The sequence below is a fragment of the Tenebrio molitor genome, chromosome 7, assembly GCF_963966145.1.
Source record: "Tenebrio molitor chromosome 7, icTenMoli1.1, whole genome shotgun sequence".
Lineage (NCBI taxonomy): Eukaryota > Metazoa > Arthropoda > Insecta > Coleoptera > Tenebrionidae > Tenebrio > Tenebrio molitor.
In genome coordinates, this window is record NC_091052.1 from 15111692 (window position 1) to 15136855 (window position 25164).

General features: G+C 37.0%; 2 protein-coding genes across 3 annotated transcripts; one reads left to right on the top strand and one right to left on the bottom strand.

Moving 5' to 3' along the window:
* The first annotated feature begins 1223 nt into the window (after positions 1-1223).
* Positions 1224-20053, top strand: lab (labial). The gene is made up of 2 exons (XM_069054855.1): positions 1224-2713; positions 19377-20053. Exons 1-2 carry the CDS (start codon positions 2023-2025, stop codon positions 19829-19831), a joined length of 1146 nt encoding a protein of 381 aa, XP_068910956.1. The 5' UTR covers positions 1224-2022; the 3' UTR covers positions 19832-20053.
* A 156-nt stretch (positions 20054-20209) lies between these two features.
* Positions 20210-25080, bottom strand: chp (chaoptin). 2 transcript variants are annotated; one of them, XM_069054849.1, is made up of 15 exons: positions 24897-25080; positions 24551-24842; positions 24334-24504; positions 23805-24289; positions 23438-23748; positions 23169-23388; positions 22894-23118; positions 22459-22840; positions 22107-22348; positions 21771-22055; positions 21527-21721; positions 21194-21478; positions 21020-21145; positions 20614-20969; positions 20210-20564 (listed from the first exon to the last, which is right to left on the bottom strand). In XM_069054849.1, the coding sequence occupies exons 1-15, from the start codon at positions 24897-24899 to the stop codon at positions 20303-20305; spliced, it is 3840 nt and encodes a 1279-aa protein (XP_068910950.1). In that variant the 5' UTR covers positions 24900-25080; the 3' UTR covers positions 20210-20302. The 2 variants fall into 2 exon arrangements, with proteins under 2 accessions (XP_068910950.1, XP_068910949.1); XM_069054848.1 differs by having other exon boundaries at positions 22107-22366.
* Between the last annotated feature and the right edge of the window lie 84 nt (positions 25081-25164).

Consider the following 25164-nt stretch of genomic DNA (forward strand, 5'->3'; position numbering starts at 1 on the left):
ACTCCCTCGACTTTGGTGCCGTTTGGAAAATAACTTTCGATTAAAAAAGTAAAAATGTTTTGTGTACCACGGTGAAAACCATCGTGAGATAGAAAAAAGCGAGTGTTGTTTACTTGTGAAAGCAGTTGATTTATTATAATTCCACAGAAAACGAAACTTAACACAAAAAAAGACGTTACACTCGCAAAACACAAATGACATCTGTCAACTGTCAAAGACGGCATCTTCCCATCTTCTTTCATCAAAAAGTCACAGCCAACTTGATGACCAATTGAACACTGGCTAGTTTGCCGCTTAGACAACGATTAGAACAAGTTTACTCGGAACGGCAAACCACAAAATCAAATTTAAAGCAGTGAAGTAAAGACTCATCGTCAGATCTCACCGGTAGATATTTTCACAGAGATGAGTTACTATTTTAAAATAGGTACATAGGTACAGTGGCCGGCAAAAAAAGTTAGCCATCATTTAAATGTCAGTGTCACTGAAGCATTAATTACACATTTTGATTTTGATGTGACAGAAAAGTGATGGCTCGTTTTTATTGCCGGCCATTGTACTTAAAAAAAAATTCATATCGATATTTTTGGCAAAGAATATTTGTGAATTGTGAATAACTGTTCTGATTAGAAATTTTACAGAGATACTCACTGTAGCAGAGTAAAAACGAATATATTTCTTAAACATTATGAAATTAGAAAATTCGAATTTATTTATGCCATCTACAAATGAGACTAACCATTTTACACATTTCCTGCTCTAGCACCTGGCCTTCTCCTTTCTATTTTTATGTATTATTCAAAAACTAGACATCTCTAATAAGTATGTATATCCTGACCGAAACTTATCATATTATCCTGGTATCTATCTCATTTTCTTTTAAACTCCCTACTCCATTATTTTTATCACCGAGCGATAACTTTTATTTTATTAAGAAGTTCTATCATCTAGGAAGCTCTAGGTTATTTTGTATTTGGAATGGCTACACGAAAAATTGTTGTAGTACCTAGTATGTGTAAGCATCTTGTAAAATTTAAACACAAATAAATATTTTTTTCTATGATTATTTTATGCAATGCGGACTTAGTGACTTGATAGTAGGAACGATTTTATTCTATTATGTAAGTATATTGCATTGGTGAATATTTGTCAAAGCAGCAAATAAAAAGTAAGGAACATGCCGTGCAAAAATAAATAGGTACCTAATTATGTATACCGAAAAGTAGAGGATCAAGAAAAAAGCGATTCGTGCTGTTTTATCTAAAATAAATTTCAACTTGTACTGCAAATTTCATTTTCTGGTCACACAACGTCCTATTGGCGAAGAAGTTGCGTTCTTAACCTAATAATACTCTGCGAACTTAATATTGCATTAGCAATTTTCGGCATTCGTCCCTCTTCTCGCATCTCCGCAGCAGGGGAACACCCCGAGACACCCTCGAGCGGCCGTCTTGGCACGTATCAGTCGAAGAAGGATAATAAGTGAGGGGAGGCAATTTCTCGGCCCGTACCGTGGTCAAGCCGAGACGAAAGAATATATCAATAATAAATTTGGAAGCGACGTGGGCAGACCGGGCCATATCAGATTTCCCAGCAAGTTGTAAATAGCAATATGCATATGAATAAGTCGATAACTATCTGCGCCACAGCCCATTAGGAACGCCACATGCGAACAATACAAGGAGAGCTGTCATGTCACACACAGTAGCTGACACTTGTAACATTCACTCCGATTGAAATGTTCCAACATAAAGGAGCACAATGATGGCTGGATCCAGACCAATCCCTCACCCAGCATCAAATCATCTCGGTATAGCCTCGCTGCCATTGGTCGAGCGGCGGCTCTGCGCAGGACACTGAGTCCACGCCCCGCCCACTGACACACATCGCAGCCAGCAAACCGTTCAGGAGAGCACAACTGAGCATAAACAATACGAATCGAGTGGCCCGTGCAAGTGGTCCTGCCATGTGACGTGTTTCTGTGAGGTGGTTAGACTCGGATGTGCGACTAGACACAGGAAAATGATGATGATGGACATTGGCATGTACGGTCATCACAGTCAACACGGGGCCTACAACCCGACGGACGCCAACTACTACAACTACTCGGGGGACATCCCCCAGAACGCCACCCACCAACTACCCCATTACTCCAACTACCACTATGAAGAGTCCTCGTACCTCTACTCCGCCGCTTCCGACTCCGTCGAGACGCCTCCGTCCCCGCAAGACATCTACTACCACCACCAGCCCATCCCCCAGGACAATCCCATCATCAACACGGAGACCGGCTTGAGCTACACCAATCTGGACTACGGCAACGCCAACGGCAACCCCATCTATCCCGCCATCAACCAGAACTCCTACGGGGAGGCCTACCAGAGAGGCCATCAAGACAACATGTTGATCAGACACCACGAGGATGTCTCCGACGGACACCAACAACACCACACTTTCCTGCACGAGAACAAGTATCAACTGGAGGTTGATGCCAACTACCACGGACACATCGTCTCGGCGTCCAACACACCGACGAATTCTTGCATGGAGTACCAGCACTTGCACAGGTATAAGGACGAGGGTATACAGGGTGATGGCGGCAGGATGCGCCAACACCACGTTATGCACAATTTAAGTTCGGTTCCTCAGCCCCAGCCCGTGTTACCTACGTATAAGTGGATGCAAGTCAAAAGGAACGTGCCCAAACCAACAGGTGAGTCTCACAAAAATTTTCGCAAAACGCTACAACTCTTGTTGTCATATTTTTTTATCGCCACAATCGTCACAGATTAATTGAACAATCACAATTCTACAGATAGGTGATTGCGACTGCTCACGTACCAACTAGGCTCAACTGATCTGGATGAATAAAAAATATATATATTTCGTCACTTGTTTATTTATATATCTAATCAATCAGTCACTGCACCGGAATGAGTCTAGCAAGACAAAAAAAAATGTGTTGTCCTTGGGCTAATTATCTGTAGGTACCAAAGATGTTGAATACCTCAAAAAAAAAAAATGTAAATCCCGCGACAAATTTTTATCAAATTATCAAAAATAGCAATCGAGTTTTTTTTTTGTGTGTTAATTTCAATTTTGAAAAAGCTAAAGCAAGTCAGAAAATTAAAAACACATTGAATCTTTAATAATAATAATGATAATAATAGTGATAATGTGTAAAAACTGAGCGTGTAGAAAAATAAATGATAATATGAAATACTAGGATTAGTAGTGCTTTCAAAAAAGGAATTATGTATCATGACTTGTTAAAGATATCTGTAGTGATAAATAAATCCGGCCTGGATGCCGTATGCCATTTATCATAATAATGTTAATAATAATAGTACGTTTGATATATTGTACCTACAAGGCTTTAACCCCCAGTTCCAAAAGTGTAAAAAAATAATATTTATTATTATTAAATTGTTAAAATAATATTTTCCAGGAAACTTTTATAAAACAAATACATACTGCAATAAAAATATTAATCTGATTAGGAGCTCATTAAACACTGAAAAAAATTTCCCACTGATTTAACAGACCTCCATACTTTTAGTAGAACACCCGATATTACAAATAGGTAGGTACTTTTGTGTTCCAATTCAATCATCGAGTGACCAATCACAAAAACAACTGTGCATATTTTCAATGATTTTCTTCGAATTCTTCAAAGTCAGCACAGCTCACAAAAATGTTCCGATCCAAGATAAACCATGGCAACAACATAAACTTTCAACCTCCATAAAATGTGCAAAAGGTCACCCATAATTCCTAATATAACGTCGAGAAAATCCAAAAGATCTAAATAACCTTACACGTATTTTCTTTCCGTGATAATTTTCGCCTTATTATTAAGTTTTTCACATCCGACACTTATCAAGGTTTTAAAACAAGAAATCTACACGACAACCCTGTAAAGTTGGCACCGTTTATGAATTGATAAAGGAAAGTTTGCAACTTCGAGCGGAAATTAATTTGAGAGCTTCGGGCTTAAGGTAGGCGTTCACTAGCTGGCACAGTACGCTTCCAATTTTTACCCTCTTAATAAAGTGCGTTTTGAGCTTGCTTGTCCCGAGAGTTTTGATACTTCTGATGAAGCTTTCATTAGAAAACAAATCACACATCATTATTATTATAATAATTATTAGTAAGCGTGACCACATCCATATTGATTATTAATAGAAATAGAAGCAATCTAAAGTGTCACTTCTGTTATTTATCATCACATGAATAATCACAGATCACAGCTGCGATATATCTTAAATATGTAGTACAAATATATTTACGTGTCTGTCCATGCGTACGATTGAGATTGGTGAGCGCCTACCTTTAGACCGGTCTCGCGTAAAAATAAATTGGTGGAGCCAGATGAAAAATATGTTTGGACGGTGACTCTTAATTTTTTAATTTGTAACAAGCATAACTCCACTTTGCCGTAAAATTTTTTACAAGGACATAAAAATGCTCGTTATCTGACCCCTCGACATAACTCGTTTGAATACGAGTTCCAGATTGATATACATAATATTAGAGTTGGTGGTATTCGTGGAGGAGATATAAAAACCTCCCCAATTCGGTACCGAAGTACAACAATGTAGCGCGAGCATGGCAATTCTAAGTTAGTTGTTCTCCTTGTAAATTTCATTTAGTGAAATCGATTATGCATGCCATGTCAGATCTCGGTCGGTGATAAGTACACTTGACCCTTACGTAAATTGCCCTCGCGTACTCCACACATGACACCCGATCAATTTGTGGTGGTGCTACACTCATCGCTTAATTACACCGTGGAAGAGATCAGCCCATCTTGCACATTTAATTATGCTAATTAGTTAAGTGGGCACTTGCACACGTCAGGACATGCGATGGTATAGCGCAATGTGGTAGGAGCGGGACGGGCGTCTGTGATTGACCAGCAACGATCGGTGTGCCGTACCACCGCCTACAAAGTGTAAATTGTTGGTGGTACTGAGGATTTACGAGCAACAAGAGCCGACCATGACGGCAATAATTATTGTTTCATGCCGCACAGAACAGAACTTGTTTTCGAATAAAATATCATTTCGGAGTTTCTGTATCAAATCAATCTCTGCACACGTCTTGGCAATTTTTGTCCGGTCGAATTCAGGCTGGACGCTTTACCCTTCTCGCTTATTATTTTGAAATTGACCATATCGTATGAAAAAGTCGTGTGACAGTAGGCAAGAGCGCGTGGGTTGTTGGTCAGTTAACTCGGACCAAGTTGCGTGCCTGTCTAGAACACGGACCCCGTATCTGACATGCGAGGGTCAGGAAATAAAGTAAAACTACGCCAGTTGAATTATTCCCAAAGTTTCACCCGATGACAACGCGTTATTTTTAAAGTGGACGAATAGGCTAATTAAAACGGAGGTGGTGGTGTCGCTTTTTGACCCTTGACCCGCGTCTGTACCTTTTCCCGACAGAAGTTGGAAATTTCCGTTTGATTGTTGGGAATTTCCACTTTCGGGAAAAATTCGAAGAGGTGCTTCTGCTGCACGTTCCAGTCTCCAAAAACTCATTACAAAACCACAAGTTGGGAATTCGGTTGCTATTTGGAAATTTCCAATTAAACCACCATTAAGGTATCGATCATCAGAAAGCAGAAGTAATGAGTTTTAGGTTCTTTGGTGAACAGCCAAGATGATCTATCATAAATCCCCCAAAATTATTATGGCAAAGAAATGTTATTGAAGAAATTGCTTCAAATTGTTTATCATGTCTAATTACATTCTGCCTTTTTCTCGTCTTCAGGTTCAAAATAAAAAAGTTCCAGTTCCTAAAAATTTTAATTGCTATTTGGAAACTGCCAACTACTCTTTGAAAACCAAATACTTACCTAATAGAAAGGTAAAGTAAAAGTAAAAAGTAATCGTAGCTTATGTAATCCATCAAAATCATCATAGAAATTCCTTTTACAGTAAATATAAATCCTGCAAAATAATTACAGCAAAGAAAATGTTTAAGAAAAATTGCTTCAAAATATTTAATTGCGGTCGCTGTTTTATATTCGCTTTCAGTTTCTAAAAATAAGGCAAGCTGGAACTTCTGAGGAAATTTCCAGTTGATAATTAGAAAATTCGATTTACTATTTAGAAATTTCCAAAACTAATGAAAATTAGCAAAAACGACTTCTGGTCTAGTTTTTCATCAAATTGCTAAACAAAACAAATCACTTCAAAAGCACAAGTTGGGAATTCAGTTGGAAATTGGGAATTTCCAACTACTATTTGGAAACTTTGTTTGAAACATTTTTGAGTGGCGATTTTTTTTTAATGAATGGCTAATGTTTTTCATCATCTCATCAAAGGAAAGAAATAAATCACTCAAAATATCTAAAAGGAAAGTTGGAAATTTCCAGTTACTACTTGTAAAATTCTAATTGATATTTGTAAATTTCCACTAATCAAATGAAAATTTGTAAAAGGGACTTCCATTTAGTTTTTAACTAGGCTATCGAGTAAAACCGTGAAAAACTACTACAAAACTAAGTTTCTATTGGAAAAAGAAGTTAAAAAAATTATCAGTGATGAATTTTAATTTCTTAAATGAATATTCAGCATGATCTACCACTTTAGATAATTTTTTACAATAATAAACAGGAATTTAAATTATTTTCAAATGCATAATCTTCGTTTTATGACTTCCTTCTATGCCCCACATCAATATTTCTATACAAAAATTATTTCAAAGGACATGAGAGTATGTACCTATATTGGAAAATTCCAAGTAAAACTGGAACTGTTTGAAAACTTTTCGTTTTTAAATAAATATTATCTTAAGCATTTTTTAATTTCTTAGATACACAAGATAATTTCCCACATTCGTGATACAAAGTACAAAGTGTCTATAAAAGAAGGTATATCAAGAGTCCTGTGGAATAGTGAGGCTCTATAATTTTATTGTGCCGAATTATGTCGAGCCGTCAAATCAGATGTCAACAGTCAAATGTCAAATTATTAAATCTTGGCGTTAGTTGTGAATTCGACATCTTAGTTGTTTTGGTTGTGATTTTCTTCAGTTTTTCTATATTCTAATTACTTTTCATCTTACAGCAGTCTATTAAAAACATGTCATTAATGGACTTGCGTAACCTCTGTTTTTCTATTTGCTACCACAATAGACAGAACAGCAAAAAGAACTCTTGATATACAGTTGGTTGCAAAAAAACGGAAAATGAAAATTTCCCTATTGTAAATTTGGTTTTGTCCATTTGTCTACTCTACCTATCAAATAATTTCTAAAAATGCCATTGAATGTTGACCTTAATTCTAACCTAACTCTATGAAAAAATGATAAAAATGTGTCAATTTTATTCTGACAGTTTCCGTTTTTTTGCAACCAACTGTACCTACATTCTTTTATAGACACTGTATTTTGTTGCAATAAAGAAAACTTACGTAGACAATTTAAATTTGACGCTAAAAAACAACGTGACAAACTGAAAAACTGCATACAGGGTGTTTTTGAAATAAGTACATTAATTTTAACTAGTAATAGAACTCACCAAAAGGAACAACTTTTCTCTCTGCCATTTTGGCGAAAAACGTTGCGTAGTGGCTTAAAAAAATAGGAAAGATTTTCCTAAAACCGTTCATATCTCCAAAACTAAGCTACCTAAAAACGTGAAACAACCAGATTCTTACGAAGTGGATTTTTTGCTATACGGGTAGATTTATTTGAATTTCGATTTCGGCGTTAAAACACGTTTTCTGGATGAAAATGGATGTTTTTTTCATATTAGCGCTGATCTCAATTAGCCATTGCAGTATTTAGTGGCGTAGGGTTATTTTAGTGAAAAATCTCTCCAATCTTTTTTTGGAATTAAACATCGTTTTTCGGCAAAATGGGAGATAGAAAAGTTGTTCCTTTTGACGAGTTCTATTACCAGTTAAAATTAATGTACTTATTTCTGTTACACGTTGTATAAAGTTTTCACGAAAAACATTTTTACATATCACAATTACTTTCATGATTTTTCTTACTTTAACAATTTCTTCCTATAGGTACTGAGACATATTTGTGCAAAAAACGTTTTCTCTATTTTTAGCCAAGTTATTGGACAATAAGTATTTTAAAAAACTAGCCAAACCCGAATTATCCAAATTATTCCAAATCTCCTCTAGTTATTTGAAAATTTACCACTGAAAGAGACAAAAAATTTGCAATCAAAATTGAAAAATTTGCTCCTTTTCGAAAATTCTTTATCACATTTACTGAAAACCAGACAGCCTATTCCTTTTAAAAATTGGTACAACTTGTACAGGTATTTCAAGGATTTATCGAATCTTTGTAATGACAAACATTGAGATATGTGTTTCGCAACTTAATCTGCGGATGTGTTTTGTTGTCACCGATTAAAAAACGTTTCAAATTGTAGACGTAACAAAGAAAACTTGTCCTTTTAAGATTTTTTTGTAATTTCAGTTACAAATACGTAAAAAATGTTCAGATGCTTTGGCAGTCGACGCTCACTAGATCACACTCATTTTGTGTGGTTTTATTGTTACGACGAACGCACTATAGACTGATGGTATTGCTACGATATTACTTAATCACCGGTACCACCTGTGCAATCTACTTTCGCCGATACACTCAATAAAAATACTTGTGGTCCTAAAACCGTGTTAGTGGTGGAACGGCTGGTATTTCCCCCATAAAGTATATGTAAATAAAAATATACCTTATACATACATGTGGCCGATGTCAAATTTGAAAGGCCACTTTGATGAGATCTAGACGGTTCCTGATTCACGCGACCTGATACCGCCGCGCTACTAAAAGCTTTCCAGAGAATATAATATTGAAAAAAAGTTAGAACGGGATTCGGTAATTGGCCTACGGTGCGGGACTAGCTCAAAACCACCCCTAATTTAATAAATTAGTCGGAAAAGTCTCTGCAGGTATTCGCCCTCGATAAGTGACGTGGCGCTTTGACATATCTGTTGCAGGACGAGTGGCAGTGTAATTAAAAATCAGGAATCACTTCATCCAAACTGACGTACTTACTATTAAACTGACAACTTGTCGGTAGCTAGTACAAAATATAAACAAATCATTATCTAAAACCCCGATAATAAATCATTGAATAAAAAATATTTGACGTATATTGTATTAGTTTAAGCCTTAAGTTCATATAATTTTGCCACTGGTAATCCCTTTTATCTAATCACCTAATCCCACATAAAACCAATACTGTATCAATATGTTTTGAAATCGTTCGACACAAAAATCAGTTTCCAATAAATTCCGTTTATTGCCGCTATTACTAACGCTGTAAATTAGAAACTAATTGTTTATTGTTGTGCGACGCACTCCACCACGTCAAACCAAAGAAATTCGACAATTTTGCGATAAAAATGCCAACGCTGTATTGATCGAAAGCCCGTTAATACTCAAATAAATGTAAAAATATGCCGTTCAGATTGCGCCACATTATTTCTACCTTTAGATAAAATATATTAGAAATTCATTAACTTATTCATTTCCATGTTGTCACACGACGTCAAAACGACAGGCGTGGCTGCATAATAAATAAATTTCCAAAAAAAATTTTAGACTCAATTTAAAATTTACAAAAATGCTTTTAGAACCTTTCGATCGACCAACCTCTGTCAACACTGCATTCCACTCGTGTTGACTTTTCATCAGCTGTATTTGTCCGCTTCACTATTACCTCATCACATGGTCGAATGCACTTATCGACGATAAAGCTTGGAAAATAGAATTTTTCAAAATTATTCACCGAGCAACAGATTAATTTGTGTTATATGTAAATACGATTACAATAATTTACACAGAATGCGGCTGTTTATTTTTTATCACTCCACCATCTGAATTTCAAACAGTCTAAACCGGGAGTGAGTTATGGCGGCCAATTAATAACCGTAATTCGAGCATTTTCTTGATTAAAATTTTATTTAATGCGGATGGCTAATTACCGAAAGTTATAAACGAGCGCCGATATTTCTAGATGGAATCTTTGGAAACTTGCATTCATTAGTCAAATTTCGCAAGTCACGTATTTTTCAAGCACCCGCCTAGAATGTCACGCACGCCAATGCGCTAGGGTGAATATCACCGAAAGTAAAACAAACATTCTCCACCGAAATCCATTAAATCTTTATTTAGTTTGTTCGGGCTGATGCGCAATATTGCCTTAGTTAGTATCAGATTTTGTTGGGTCGGTGTACAGTTCGTTTCACCCCACGCGGGCCGCGCCAGTTTGGCGCAAACACGCGAATTTACATGTTGCTATCTTAATCCGCGCCTTGGAAAAAAATCTCAGTTGAAATGGAAGAATTGTGCCCAATAAATCAAATGCAGGGTTTGGGTGTTAATCCCGTGAAGAATAAAGCGCAGATTAGGGTGTCAAGAAAGTGTTGCGCTTATCAGTTTGAAAAGCACCAGTTAAGCACAGTTAACACTCGGTGAAGGTATCTCGTGCACAATTGACGGAATAAACCAAGTTTAATCCGATAATCCAGGCCACACCGTCGTATTGGCTAAAATTAGGCAATTGATTTGAAGGTTTCAGATTTATCTTGATTTTAAACTGTCATGCGAGATAGCGTATTTTTCAAGATTGTACCGATACCACTCTTAATTTTATCATAATTGAGTTTTTTCAAAAGGATACAACTTAAACACAAGTTTAATCGCACGTTTTATCTGTTTTATTGTTAATTTAATAGTGAGATCAACATCCGTCGGTTGAAAATTCACAATGGACCAGATTTACACAACTCCCACGCGTTATGTTAACCGACTTGTTATCCCATTACCCAGATCAACAACAGGAAATTATACTCTCTTCGAAAAATTGTCTTATCGGGATCTCCGAGAGAACAACCTGCTCGTTGGGCCAATTTACCTCGACTGGTTAAGCTGTCATCTCGATGTCTTAAACTCTTTGTGTCGAATTTCGACAAGAAATTGGTCTCTGCGCGACTATTTTCACGGTTGCACCAAAAGAGTGTTCCTGTGCCAATAAAAATTACATTTTTCACTTTTGCGTTTATAACAAAGCTATTACAGCACTCATTTAAAATGGACGTAAAAAAGAGTAAAATAGACAAAATAGTGTGTCATGTCTCGTTTATAAGGCATTTTGTAGCACTTACTCCTTCGTGGCACTCCTCGCAAGCTCGTCGTGCCCTAAACCCGTGCGTGTTACAAAATACTTCTTATAAGACTCATATCATAATATACTATTTCCTCTTAATAACCTAAAACAGTCGAGCGTAAAACAAGTTGGGAAGTACCATTTGAGATTTGGTAATTTCCAATTCTTTTGTGGAAATTTCTTATTATCGGTCATTCTAGATGAGGATTATTGTTGCATATTATTTTGTGATGCCCTTCCAAATCATTTAAAGGGCCCACCAGACGCGAGTTTTAGGAAGAAAATTGAAACTCTATTGATTGAAAATATGTACCTTTTACACAGTCGATGAATTCATAAAATTTGCATTTTAATTTTCTTTTCACTGTGACCAATCTAATAATGTGTTGTAATTTTTAGCATGATTAAATTATTATTAAATCTGTGTTTTTAAAATTTTTCAGTGATGCGTTTATTAATCATTTAACTTACATCAATCCACGAGCTGTTTCTTTTTACAATAATTGAAACATATTTTTTGTATCATTTTTAATTATCTCTGTTTTATGACTCTGTTTTTAAAATGAATGTTCCTACCTACTATACCAATCTATGGAGAATGATTATTATTTAACTGAAAACAGTGTAGATTTATAGTTGTGGAGCAAAATCCAAAACTAAGCCAGATTGGACATTTCCAGTTGCTATCTGGAAATGTTTCAGTTTTCAAATAAATAGTGAAAAGTAAATTTGAGAATGTGACGTACACGAGGGATGTTTTAGGAGGCTACTTAAAAAATTCAAATCGGAGAAAAATAAACACCTATTTTTCATTTTTTTTTTCTTTAAGAAAACTTGATCCAATCAGGTCGCCGTCAAATCTGAATTTAAACCAGTGACAAGCACTTGACACCGAATATTAATGCACTAGTGCAATATGCGATAATTTGGCACAATCTGATTGGATTGAATTTTCATAAGCCAGATAGTCAAGATAATTTATTACTACACTCATGACAGACATTATTTTGCTAAAATAAATGAAAGTCACGACGATATCCTTATCTTGAAAGTTAATAGTCAACGAAACAAATTGCCAAAAATTGTATTTCGAGCTTTGGGGGAAAATATTTTAATTACAGTCACTATTTTATGAAATATCGTCATTTTTAAAATGAACGTACTGTGGTAATTTTTTCATGTACCAAGAGAAATTTTTTTCAGACATTTTTCCACGCTTTTTAGTATTTAGTTGAGATTGGGTTAAATCTCAAAAAACTTTATTATTCATATTTTTCTTCTAATTCCAGTTAATAGGAAACTTTCAATTGCTGTTTAAAAATTTCCCATTGCTAAATTTAAATCAAATAATTTACAACAATAAGTAAATCAAAATTGAAAATTGGTTTCTTTGAAAATTATTTTAACCACATTTATTGAAAACTTAATACCTATCATCTATTCGGGTAAAAAAAAAACAACATAAAGTTATTGAACAAAATGTCAAACATTACATTAAAAAATTAGTCCATACCGGAATTAATAGAATTTTTCAAAATTTCTAAAGTTTATTTGGAAATTTCCATTTCTTAGTTGTAAACTTAATCTGGAAATGTCTCGTTGCTCAAATAAAATTCAAAACTGAATAATTGTTTCAAAAATCTTTTAATTGCATTCACTGTAAACTAGTATAAATATCGGATGATTTTTTAAATTTCACCTCAAAGTTGGCGTTGAAGAGTCGATTGTGAACGCACCACTCGTCAGTCTGCCGAGTAAAAAAAGCTAATCCGCGATCTGTAATCAGTTGTGTGTTCACAATCGACTCTTCAACGGCTACTTTGAGGTGAAATTTAAAAAAAAACACGATGTTTTATATTCCTTTTTAAATAGGGAAACAATTTGTAGGTACAGTTACGAAGACATCTTTTCAAGGATTTATTGAGCGTAATCGCTCTTTCCAGAGCTTTTCTTTAATCCCCTTGTCAGTTAAAATCTTCCAGTTGTTTTTTGTAAGAGTTTTCCACTTATTATATCCGTATGAGTTTCAATTTGCAAAAAGACTAAAAAAAGGATCTAAATCAAAATTGGAAAATTTACTTTTTAGAAATTCTTTTGATCACAATTACTGAAAACCGAATATACTCTATTCGTTTTAAAAATGGAGACAACATGAATCTTTCCGTTATGTAAATTTGGTTTTGTCCATTTGTCAATTAACTATCTACCTGACAATACTTATCAAATAATTTTTAAAAATGCCATTGAATTTTGACCATAATTCTAACCTATCTCTGGTAAGAAGGTTTCACACTATTAAAAAATCAAAAAAAAATCTGTCAAATTTTTTTGAAGTGTCCCGTTTTTTTAATCCAACTGTACATTACTTAAAAAACTGGATGAAGTGGTCGTTTCAAGGATTTATTGAATCTTTTTAAGGTAGAAACAGTCAGATAGTTCTTTCTCACCTATTTTATTGTCAAAAATAGATTAAATAAATTACAATAATACACTGCCCCAAAAAAGTTAAGGATATTGCTGTTTGTGAACAAGAAAGGAAGAACAGGGATCATAATCGATGTGTAATTCCATTCATTTTCAGCCAAATCAAGACAGAATGAAACTAAAAAAAAAAGTAAAACCTTTGAAATTAAATGAAATTAAAATTAAATTAGGTAAACTAAATAATTTTTGTTTTAATTTCAAATAATCGGTATTTCGTCCTCGTACCCGTATGACTTCTCCAATACGACGAATGCAGCTGTCAATATCTTCTTGGGGGATCTGTTGCCACAAAATAGGGAACAAGTCACTCAATTCCCGAATATTCTCTGGATAAGGCAAATAGCTGCGAGAGTGTTTCCAAGGTCTCAGGCAGGTTCAATGGGGTTGAAGCCCGGAGGTCGTGTAGGTAGCTGAAAATGTTGAATTTCCTGCAAATCTAAGGTTTCCAAAACCAATCGTCTCCTGTTCAGACGAGCGTTATCATTCACATATCGAAAATATCCTTAGCTTTTTTGGGGCAGTGTAGTTACTTAGACAACGTGTGTTAGAAGTGCAACTCGTTTTTAATAAGTGTGGAAATTTATTAAACGAGCCGTAGGCGAGTTGAATAATCCACACGCGTGAAAAAAAACACGCTAACACGAGTTGTCTATAAAAAAAAATTAGATTCAATTAAATCAAAACCTATTTTATCTTTTTTGTCAGTTTTATGTCAGTCTCAATAGAAGTGAAAATGAGTGATTCAAATGAAGATCCTGAAATTACTAGCGGGTTTAATGTTACTAATTGTTCTAATTGTTATTTTAATTTTCATTTTAATAAATCACTTTTTTGTAGAATATGTATATCGTTCATTCAGATTAAAACCAAACAGTCAAAAAAAGTTGATGACGTCATTAGGTACTTTTTTTCACTAAGTGAAAAAAGTGACACTTCTAACACTAAAATCAATGAAAAAAAGTTAACTTATTTTAATAGAATTTAAAAAAATATATTTTAATACTTATTATTTCTAATCACAATCACTGTTTTATACCCTATCATTTAGAAAACGACCGTATTGTAGCAGGTGTAAACCATTTTTTTTTTCTATTTTGCGTTTATAACAAACCTATTACAGCACTCAAAAGAGTGAGTTTATAGCTGATTTGAGTGCTGTAATAGACCAGTACAATTTACATTTTCAAGGTTGATAACTTTCAATGTCACACATCAAATGCCAAACGCCAAATCACGCTGAACAAACGATATATGTAACAATAACTTCAAATTGAACTTTCAAATGTTCCACTGTAACATTTGTGTTACCAACCACCATAAAATTTCCAAATTTTTAAACTGTGATTTTTCATTTAAAAAGGCGCAACATAGAAAAAATAGTGTATCATATCTCGTTTATAAGGGATTTTGTAGGATTACTCCATAGCACTCCTCGCAAGCTCGTCGTTCCCTAAACCCGTGAGTTCTACAAAATGCTTCTTATGCTTAAGACTCGTAGCATAATTTAGCTAACTTGTTGGACAAAATCCCAAAAAACCAGTCCTAACCGGAACCCGAAACATCAAAATGTTTCCAAGATTCTAATTGGAAACTTCCATTTGTTGATTTGAAACTTCCAACCGTTATATTCACACACTCCTACACACAACGCCAACCGTCTTGTTATATCCCAACAGGAAATTATCCTCTTCGAAAAATACTCTTATCTCAATCTCTCAACGAACAACCTGCTCGTTGGACCAATTTACCACGACTGGTTAACCTGTCACTTTATGGCCACTACTCATCTCGACATCTTAAACTTTTTTGTATCGAATTTCAAGACGAAACCGATCTGACCATTGTCACAATTGCACTTTCGCACTCTCTTTCTTCGAACCACCCTCGAACGGTGTCCACGACGCTCAGGGAAAAGATGAGATTCTTCTGTGCGCGCTTCGTTACCGAAGCAAAATGGTTAGTTCGCGGTGGTAACCTGCGCCAAGAAGGTGCAAGTCTGGGGAGACATTCATTAATCTGTTGTGACAGGGCAGTGTTAAATACACGCTACAACGGTAATTATTGATGACGGACCCAACATGACACTGTGTGCTTCGAGAAAATTTAATCCGAGTCGAGCAAAAAATCGTCTGGTGTGATTGTGCGACGCTTCGATTGTTCGCCTGTCACTGCACTATCTCTTATCAGTCGTACTCGAAGTGTAGAGAAATTCTAAAAATAAACGAAACTATGTATTTGCACTAGTTTTTCACCTCTTGACGTCACTCGTGAAAACAATTTTCTAATCTATTCGTAGGCGAACGCAACATCAAACAAATTAAAACCACGCGTCAATTTCAATGCGTGAGTTAAGTGCGTGTTTAAGGCTAGCGTGATAATGTTTGATAAAGAGATGCCCTCACAAAAAGCTCTAGTCCCATCAAACGGATATAATTACTGAGCAGAATAAGGTGACAAAAGTACACGTTTCTCCGTGTGTTATTTAATAAATGATCGGGGAATTAATATGATTAATTCGTAGTTGCGAAGCGAATTTTAATATGTCTGAGAGGTCGATAGTAATGGAGAAAAAAATATTTGATCGGCGATGTTTGTCCAGAATTCCTTCTACTGTTGGATGTCGGATAATGAATTAAAACACTTTACAACATTGGGGTTTTAAATTTCATGCAATTTCTATAATGGGACACATTTAACCGGCTCACATGTCATAATTGGACAATCGTCGGAGCACGTTCTCGAAAAAAGTCAATGAACAAGATGAATCGAGGGAAAGATTCAATTAGTTGAATGTGAGGCTGAATGCAAGGAGCTAATAAGAAACCCAATCTGTCTTCGTTTATTAGTTCCGAGTTGAATTTCGTAGTCTCTGTTCCGAGGCGAAAAAATTCCAGATTTGCGCCAAAATCTCTATTGTTTGCACAACAAATGCAATTTCACCCCTTCGCCCTTAATCCGACAGCTGGTCAAGCAGTCGACGGAATTAATTGGTCCGAATGAATTTCACTGGAATCGGATCGAGTCGAGCGATTTTCCCATTACTTGCGTCAAATTGTTGCTAGCATTGTGTTGCATATTTCCGCGGTTTTATCGTCGTTCGGTTAGCGCAACACGACTCGGCGGGGACCGAGTGATCAATCGTGGCTGACAGCCCGACATATTCATATTCGCATATTTTTCCAGCTTTTATCTACTGTACCAGTAGCTTTAATATTCCATTAGCCGCAACGTGAAGAAAACGACGAAACGTCGCACTTGCAAAATGCACCGCCGCTCGATACGGACAATTTCATTATGAATATTAAGCAAATACTTTGCAATCTAAATGCAAAATGCATGTATTCGCGAGTTATGCCACGCAGGCAGATAGGCGAATAAAACTGAAGCGGAAGCAGTCACAACGTGTCAGTCCGTTCCATGTCTGGCCCGAGATACCATCTTTATGGAAGAAAAACGTACGAGCGAGTCGATAAAATTGTTGTTGCTTGCCGAAATCGTACTCGACTGACGTACGCGTACCCGACGATTCCACGGACCATTAATCAAACGGAAAGGTCGGAAACGTGTCACAAAATTGGAAATAATTGGCCCGAAAGTACCTACTCGCAGTTTATGGACTTTTAAAATGTGTACGAACACACCATTCTTCTGGTACTGGTACCACCCAAAGGTACCACGTCAGTTTCACTTCTTACTTCACCTTCTCGTTTATTGAGACTTGTTCATTGAAATTTCCTCGGCCTTTTGGAACTCTGCTGGGGTTGCTTTCAAGCGTGGCAAGTCTAAAAAGACAAACAAAATTAGTACCACTTATACAAAAACCGTCGAGAGGGAGAAGTGTCTCAGGAGGCACTGAGAAACTCCTAAGACCTCAACGTATTTTTCCCGCTTTGTAAAAACTCGAATAAAACTAACACTTTTCGTGTCGTAACAATAAAAATCTAAGAGTAAAATAAAATAAAAGTAAAGTAGGATCAAGAAGCGTTTGAACTTAGTGCAAAAACAAATTGTTCTAGGGCATTATTTGTACTAAAGAAAAACGATGCTGCCGACAGTGTTAACACCATAAAAAAATCAATATTTTTTGCAGACTAATCGATTCAACTCTTGAAGTTCAAAACTTTACGATTGAGTGCAGACTGCTAGACAATAAACACAAAATATTTAAACGTGACATGAATGTAGAAAATTCTCCAACTTTGAAAATTTTCGCAAATGTCATATTATAGGATTCTGTAATTTTTATCACCTTCGATGGATTCACAACCAAATTCGACAATTTATTGTGACTCACATTTACTTGAAACATGGATAATGTCCAAAATTGATCAAATGCAGACAATTTATATTGTTGTAGGACAAAATCCAAGTCTCTAAGCCTAGAATATTCTGACATGTTTCACAAAGACATTTTTTTTTCTTTTAAATTCGGTCGTCAAATTTTCCAAATTCATAAACGAACGCCTCTCTAAGGATTCTATTCTATTATCCTCGACATGAATCTGCTCTAATTATGTGATGAAATACGCAAAAATTTGCTGCTGGATAGTTCTTGTATTATTAGAAAGAATAGAAAGACAAATACAACTCGATTAAATTGTGATGAATGTTTGCCTTAAAATAAGTTTCACAATTAGTTCAACGCAGACAATTTCTTCGTTGCAAATATCTGAAATATTCTTAATGACCTGATTCAACTGTGTTCTGCGTATACCTAAAGCCGCTTTAGTTTTTTCAAGAAATATGAAAGGAAGGAAGAATCTGGAACATTCTAAATTCGATTATTACTTAAATCTACTTACTCCGAAACAATAAACACAAATTAAGTAAGGTGAATGAAGAAAATTCTTCAAGATATAATTGATTTCATATAAATGTTCATCAAGTGAGCTGTGCATTTGTAAAAGCACCTTTAATTTAGTTACATTACAAAAGACACATTTATGAAGGTCATGTCCAATAAATCTTTACTTGGTAAAAATACAAAGACAAAAACAATTTTCATGATTTTCATGGCTTGCTTAGATGCACATTTATATGAAATTGAGTATATAATTAAACTTTAAATTTTTTGCAAATGTAACATTACAGGAAACTGTAATTTTAATTACCTTCTTCGCTCATTAACGGATTCATAACGAAATTCAGCAATTTATTACAACTCTAATTTACATGAAACATGTAGGTATTTAAAATCTGGAATGTCTTGAAAGGCTGCTCTGATGATCCTATTCTATCGTCATGGAGATGAATCTGCTCTACCTAATTGTGTGTGTTTTGTTAGATTGTTCTTATGATAGGTAATTCAACTCATTTATCTTTATTGCGAATACTTCCATTATGTAACTGATCGAGTCGTATTTTCACTTTTTCAAGGAATAAAAAGAAGGATCTGGGACATTCTGGTCAAAAAGTTTATGGCATCGCTTGGCAAGTTTTTGTAGATGCGATTTCAGCAGTTATTTCACTCGAACGATATCTGCTCTATTGTTCACTCGTCACGCTTGAACTTAAAGCTTACTGAACTTCTTAAACTCTCAAAGAAATCAAGTGGATGTTTTTTTCAAAAATGATTGTAGTAACTTTGGAAACATTTTGTACTATTCAAACAAGCGAGGCCGACGTTGGAGATGCTTCTTACAATCTACAAAATAAAACAAGAAAACATTCAGATTATTGTTTTTACTTCTACCAAATGACCACACACCAATTTTGTTCATATTTGAGCAAAGATCGTTTGTTCCAGTACCGAAAATCCCCGCCGCGAACATGTCAGACTTCCCAACCCCCAGCAACCCCTCGACCACGATGGACAGCCCCAATCCCGCGTCGCGCAGCTCGTGCCTCGGCTCCAACACCTCGAGCATGCTGAGCTTGAACTGTCTCAACACCGGCCGCACCAACTTCACCAACAAGCAACTGACCGAGTTGGAGAAGGAATTTCATTTCAACAAATACCTGACGAGGGCTCGGAGGATCGAGATCGCGTCCGCCCTGCAGCTGAACGAGACCCAGGTGAAGATCTGGTTTCAGAACAGGAGGATGAAGCAGAAGAAACGGATGAAAGAGGGACTGATACCGCCGGAACCGATCACGGCCGGTCTGAATCCTGGAAGCAATAGCAACTCGCCGAGTTCGACAAACTTGATGCAGAACGACAACGCCGTCGGCAGCAATGAGAACAGTCGCGAATCGAACTAGACATTCCGGAGGGGTTGTACAGATTTGTGAGCGGATCGCTCGAACTGTGAACATTATGTATTCGTCGCCAAAGAGATAGTCGTAGTTTTTCGTTTATTATTTTTGAAGAGAGCTAACATTCCCGGGCAAAATGTTCTGTAACGTTTTAGTTAATTTATTTGGGTACTACTTATTTATTTATATTTATTTCAAATGTACAATAAATACTTCAATCTACTTACATTCATGCTTTTTAATATTGTAAATACTGACGATCGACTACTTCGCCGACCGCACAACCATTCTTTAATGAAATTATTTGATGAGTACAGTTATAACGACTTCATTTATAAATATGTACATAATATTAAGTATAGATGTTAGATAAGTTGCTCAGGGACTGTATATGTACCTACGAAATAAAAACAATTCAATTAATTTATTCATTTATGATATCTCGGCCTGTGCAACGAAGAACACCGGGCGGTCACCTCAGACCAAAAATTTTATCAACACCGGACACACAATCAGTCCTGTCAAAAAATGTTGCAAAGAGCCACAACTCCATCCACACTCGATGTCACTCTTTAGGACGTCCACCAGACTCCGATTGTTTTTATTCACGCAGAGAGTAGTTCTGAAATCATCCGACGTGTGCTTGCACGAGTACTGAAACTCGCTTTCGGGGAGGGACACGCTGGGACTTGACCCGCACAAGTACTGACGACGCTTTCTTTGCCAGACTTCCACCCATCTGAAACACAACTGGAAGCTAAACAACACAACATCGGTCTGGACCTTACCCCAAGTCGCAGTCGCACGACCATTTACCCCCGGTCAGTTTGAGATCTGTCAAAAATGTTGATTTCGGCTGGTTGGGTTTCTCACCGGTAGAGGGATTTTGCAAGTTTTTAAGAAACGGATTGTTTCTGACATCGACGCTCAAATTCCTCACTGCGACCATGTTTTTGAAAATGTCCGACGAGATTTTCATCAAGCTGGTGTTGCGGAGGCACAAGTGAAACACCGGACTGTTGACACCTTGAAACATTCCGGACCCCAATTTTTTCAACCCAGGTCCTGTCAAAGTCAAATTGTGTAATTTAGACGGCAACAGACCCATAAACTCGTCATCGATGTTGTCAAAGTGTCTCGAAATCTAAAACTCTCATTTAATTATTATTTAACATTTGACACAGCATGACGTACATGTATTTCTAGATTTTTTAGGCCCCCGGTATGCTGTAAAATCCTTGGAATGTTAAAATTTTTCACATTTTTGTACAAATCAATTCTCAATGTACGCAAAGAGTGCATTTTGCACAAAGCACCGGTCTGAAATTGTAAATACTAGAACTGGTCGAAATTCTGTACAAATATTACCTCCAAGGCACTTAAGTCGATGTGTCTTAAGTCAAGCTCTTCCAGTTGATTTGCAACTCCCAACAAGCTCGTGTTGGTGAGTGTAGTTACGGGATTGGCCACCATCGACAAGTACGTAAGTTCAGTCAAAGAATGTGTGACTATCGGCACAACACTCAAGTCGTTGTGGTCCAGATTTAGGTGACGAAGAGACGACACATTTCCCGCTATTTCGGGTGATACAGTCGGTAGAGAATTATGAGCGAGTGATAGAGTGACTAAATTGGGAGTGAACAACGTAGGAATCTGCAAAAATCCTAATAGTTACTAGTACTCTCTTGTAGAGAGCATTACTTGAGACAGAGAAACATTGTCCAGATTTAGGTGCAACAGGGTATATTCGAGACCTTGAAAGCTGAGACCGCTGGTCTCTAGAGTGAGTTGATTGTTGTGCCCTAGATTCAAACTCGACAGTCTTGGTAGTCCTTTAAAAGATCCTGCATCAACTTGTCCTAATCGATTGTAGGACAAATCTAACCACGAAAGACTCTACAATGAAATGTCAGATCAAATCGGGAGTCTCACTTGAATTAGGTACCTTGAATTGCGACAAAATTCCTCCGTGAGACAATGACGAAATACTGTTCCACGATAAATCTAGTTCACACAAAGTGTCAGCAGAAGCTACTGACAGACTCGTCAGTGGTAGCTTCCCGAGTAGATTGTGAGAGACATCTAGCCGCTCCAGTCCCGCCTCTCTAAACAAATTATCAGGTAGAGATCTCAACCGATTATGAGAAAAGTCAACAATTCTCAAGCTGCTCAAGAACCGGAACAAGTCGTTGGGTATCTCCGCGATCCGGTTAAAAGGCACGAAAAGGACCTGAAATTTGGCGAATACATCGACGAATTATTTTGTCCGGTCGCAACTCACCTGGAGCTTCTTGGTGTTTCTGAACGTGTCGAAATCCAACTCGTAGAGGGAGTTGTGCGACAAATCGAGGAGTTGCAAGTGGGGCATGTTGCCGAACACGTCTTTCGTGGCGTTTAGGAGTTTGTTGTGGTTCAAGTGAAGGTGAGATAGTGACCGTTCGACCGGTTTAAAGAATTGTTTCGAGACGGAAGAGATGTTGTTGAAGGAGAGGTCCAAAACTTTTACGTTCGAACTGCCAACTCCTAGACAATAAACGCAAACTATTTAAACGTAACGTGAATGTGGAGAAGACATTATTCAATTTTCAATTGTTTTATACTGGCACTTTACAGGAAACTGTAATTGTTATTACCTTCTTCACCCCCTGACGGATTCACAACCAGATTCCGCAATTTATTATGACTCATATTTACATGAAACATCGATAATGTTCCGACTTGATCGAAAACGGTGAAATCTAAAGAATTTATATTGTTGTAGGACAAGTCCAAGTCTTCCAAGTCTGGAATGTTTTGAAAGGTTTCATAATCTATGGACGATATCTTGTTTCCTTTTAAATTCAAACGTTTCAAATTTTCCAAATTCATGAACGAGCGTCTCTCCAGGGACTCGACTTTATTATCGTCGAGATGAATCTGTTCCAGCTGTGCCAAATCGGCAAAAGTGTGTTGTTGGACAGTTCTTATGTTGTTAAAAGACAAATACAACTCGGTCAAGTCCTGATGAATGTCGCCCTTAAATCTCGGCGATTACTTCAACTCGGAACATTTTTTATTGTAAATAATACCTGAAACGTTCCTTTATGAATCGATTCGATCGTATTATCCTGCATGTAAAGCCGTCTCAGTTTTTTTAAGAAATGAAAGGAAGTATCTGGAACGTTCTTAATTCGATTATTACTCAAATCCAATTCTTCCAAATTGGTCAAAACTTTTATGGCATCGCTCGGCAAGTTTTGCACCGACGAGGAGAAACCGTGCGACAGTTTCAACGACACCAGCGAATCCCCGATCTAGAATAAATACAACAAACGAATGAAAAATGATAAAATGTGTTGCTCACGTCGACAAAAGCGTCGCTCTCGATGTTTGCAATTTTATTATCGGCAAGTTTCAATCTCTTCAGACCGTGAACGTGCTTGAACGCGTTGTTCTTGATGGTCTGAAGCCCGCCGTAGGTCACTTCCAACTCTTCCAAGTCGGTCCCGAATTCGGCAAAATTTTCAGGAGAGAGAGTCGGCTGGTCGAGTCTCGACAGGGACAAAACGCGCAAGTTTCTCAACCTGAAGAGACAAAAATTCAGCGAGATCATTATTTTTCGGTGCAAACCACCTCCGCAAGTGTTGAATGGATACGACGCCGTTTTCGCTCCCGCTCAAGTCCAACTTGTACAGAGAAAACTGAAACCCGTTGAGTAGTTGTGCGGCGTCGATTTTCAATAAAGCGTTGTCCCTGAGCGACAGCGTCTTTAACAATTCTAATCTGTGGAAGAGCTCGTCGGGGAGCTGAGTAATCTGATTTCCTGACAAATCCAACACTTCCAGATAATTCTCCAAACCAGAGAATGCCAACGGAGAGATTTCTCTCAAGCCGCAGCTGCGCAAGTACAACTCTCGCATTTTAGCCTGCCGGAACGCGTTCTCCTACAACAAAAATCATTTCAATCAAATCGCTCGGCAAATTATTTTTATCTAGTGACTTCAACAATGGTCAAGGGGTTCCCATCGAGGTAAGTTTTGTTGAGAACGTTGAAATACTGGAAGGACGCAGCTTCCAGCGCCGTGATCTGATTGTACTCCAGTCTCAACAGATCCAAATTAAACTGAAAGTTGTAGTTGACGTTTTGGACGCCGACTTCCATCGCCGGTTGCATTTTGTTGATTTTGTTGCAACTCAAATCCAAAGTCCTCAGCGCTGTCAAGTACGAAAGCGCTTGATAAGGTATCGATGACAGTTGATTGTCGGCGAGAATTAGATTGGCGAGTTTTCCCATTCCGTCCCTGAACACTGAAGGATCGATTTCTTTCAAATTGTTCCCTTCCAGATCAATCGTCTCCACCATCGGCAACCCCGAGAACGAATCGGTTGGAAGATGAGTTAAGGAATTGTCGGACATTATGAGCGTTATCAGTGAGTTCTCGAGCCCTCGCCAGTTATCGGGGCTGATTTTACCAATGCTGTTGCCTAAAACGCACAGTTAAAAGTGCCACAAGCGCTCAAAGCGTCACCTTTTAAATCCAAACGCCTCAATTTTCGCAAATAGCGCAACGCTCGGTTAGGAACGCGAGTCAGTTGATTGTGGCTCAAGTCTAGCTCCCACAGAGACCTCTCCAAGCCGAGGAACGTCTCGTCAGGTACGTACGACAGAGGATTTCTACTGATCACGATTTTGTACAATCCTGAAAAAATGCGAAAGTGATTGGTGCGCTGTTGCAACCTCATTACCTGTGCTTTGGAAAAAGTGCGGTTCAATAATTCTGAGATTGTTGTTTTCTAAATGCAACATGAACACTTTTGACGTGTTCACAGGTTCTGGGATTCGGGATAAGTGGACGTTTTGGCATCGAACTATTCCCAAATCGGGGCCGGGTTTAGAACAGGTGCAAAGAGAGCTGAAAGGGCAGGAAGGGTAGCGCATCAAGTCGACTTCACGGGCGCCGCATAACGAGAGCCACATCATTAACAGATATGTTCCCAAGATTATGACGTATCCGAAACGGCAAAAATTTATCACGTCCTACAAAAACAATTATTGTTCAGTTATTAAAATGACAGTAAAATTGATACAAACCATTTTTTAAATTTTATTTTAACTAACTACCAGTGACTACACACATCGTCGATGCCTAACTTACAATAAACTACGATGAGTAAGACCGAGTAAAGCATAATGAATCCTTACTAGTCCGGCAAATGAAGCGGGGCTTCTAGTAATAGGATTAAACTTATAATTTCTAATTCTATATAATAAATATAAACAGATTAATTTCAACATTGTACAAAGTAACAACATAAATCATAAATAAATGATTATTAAATTGCAGATAGGTACCGCATAC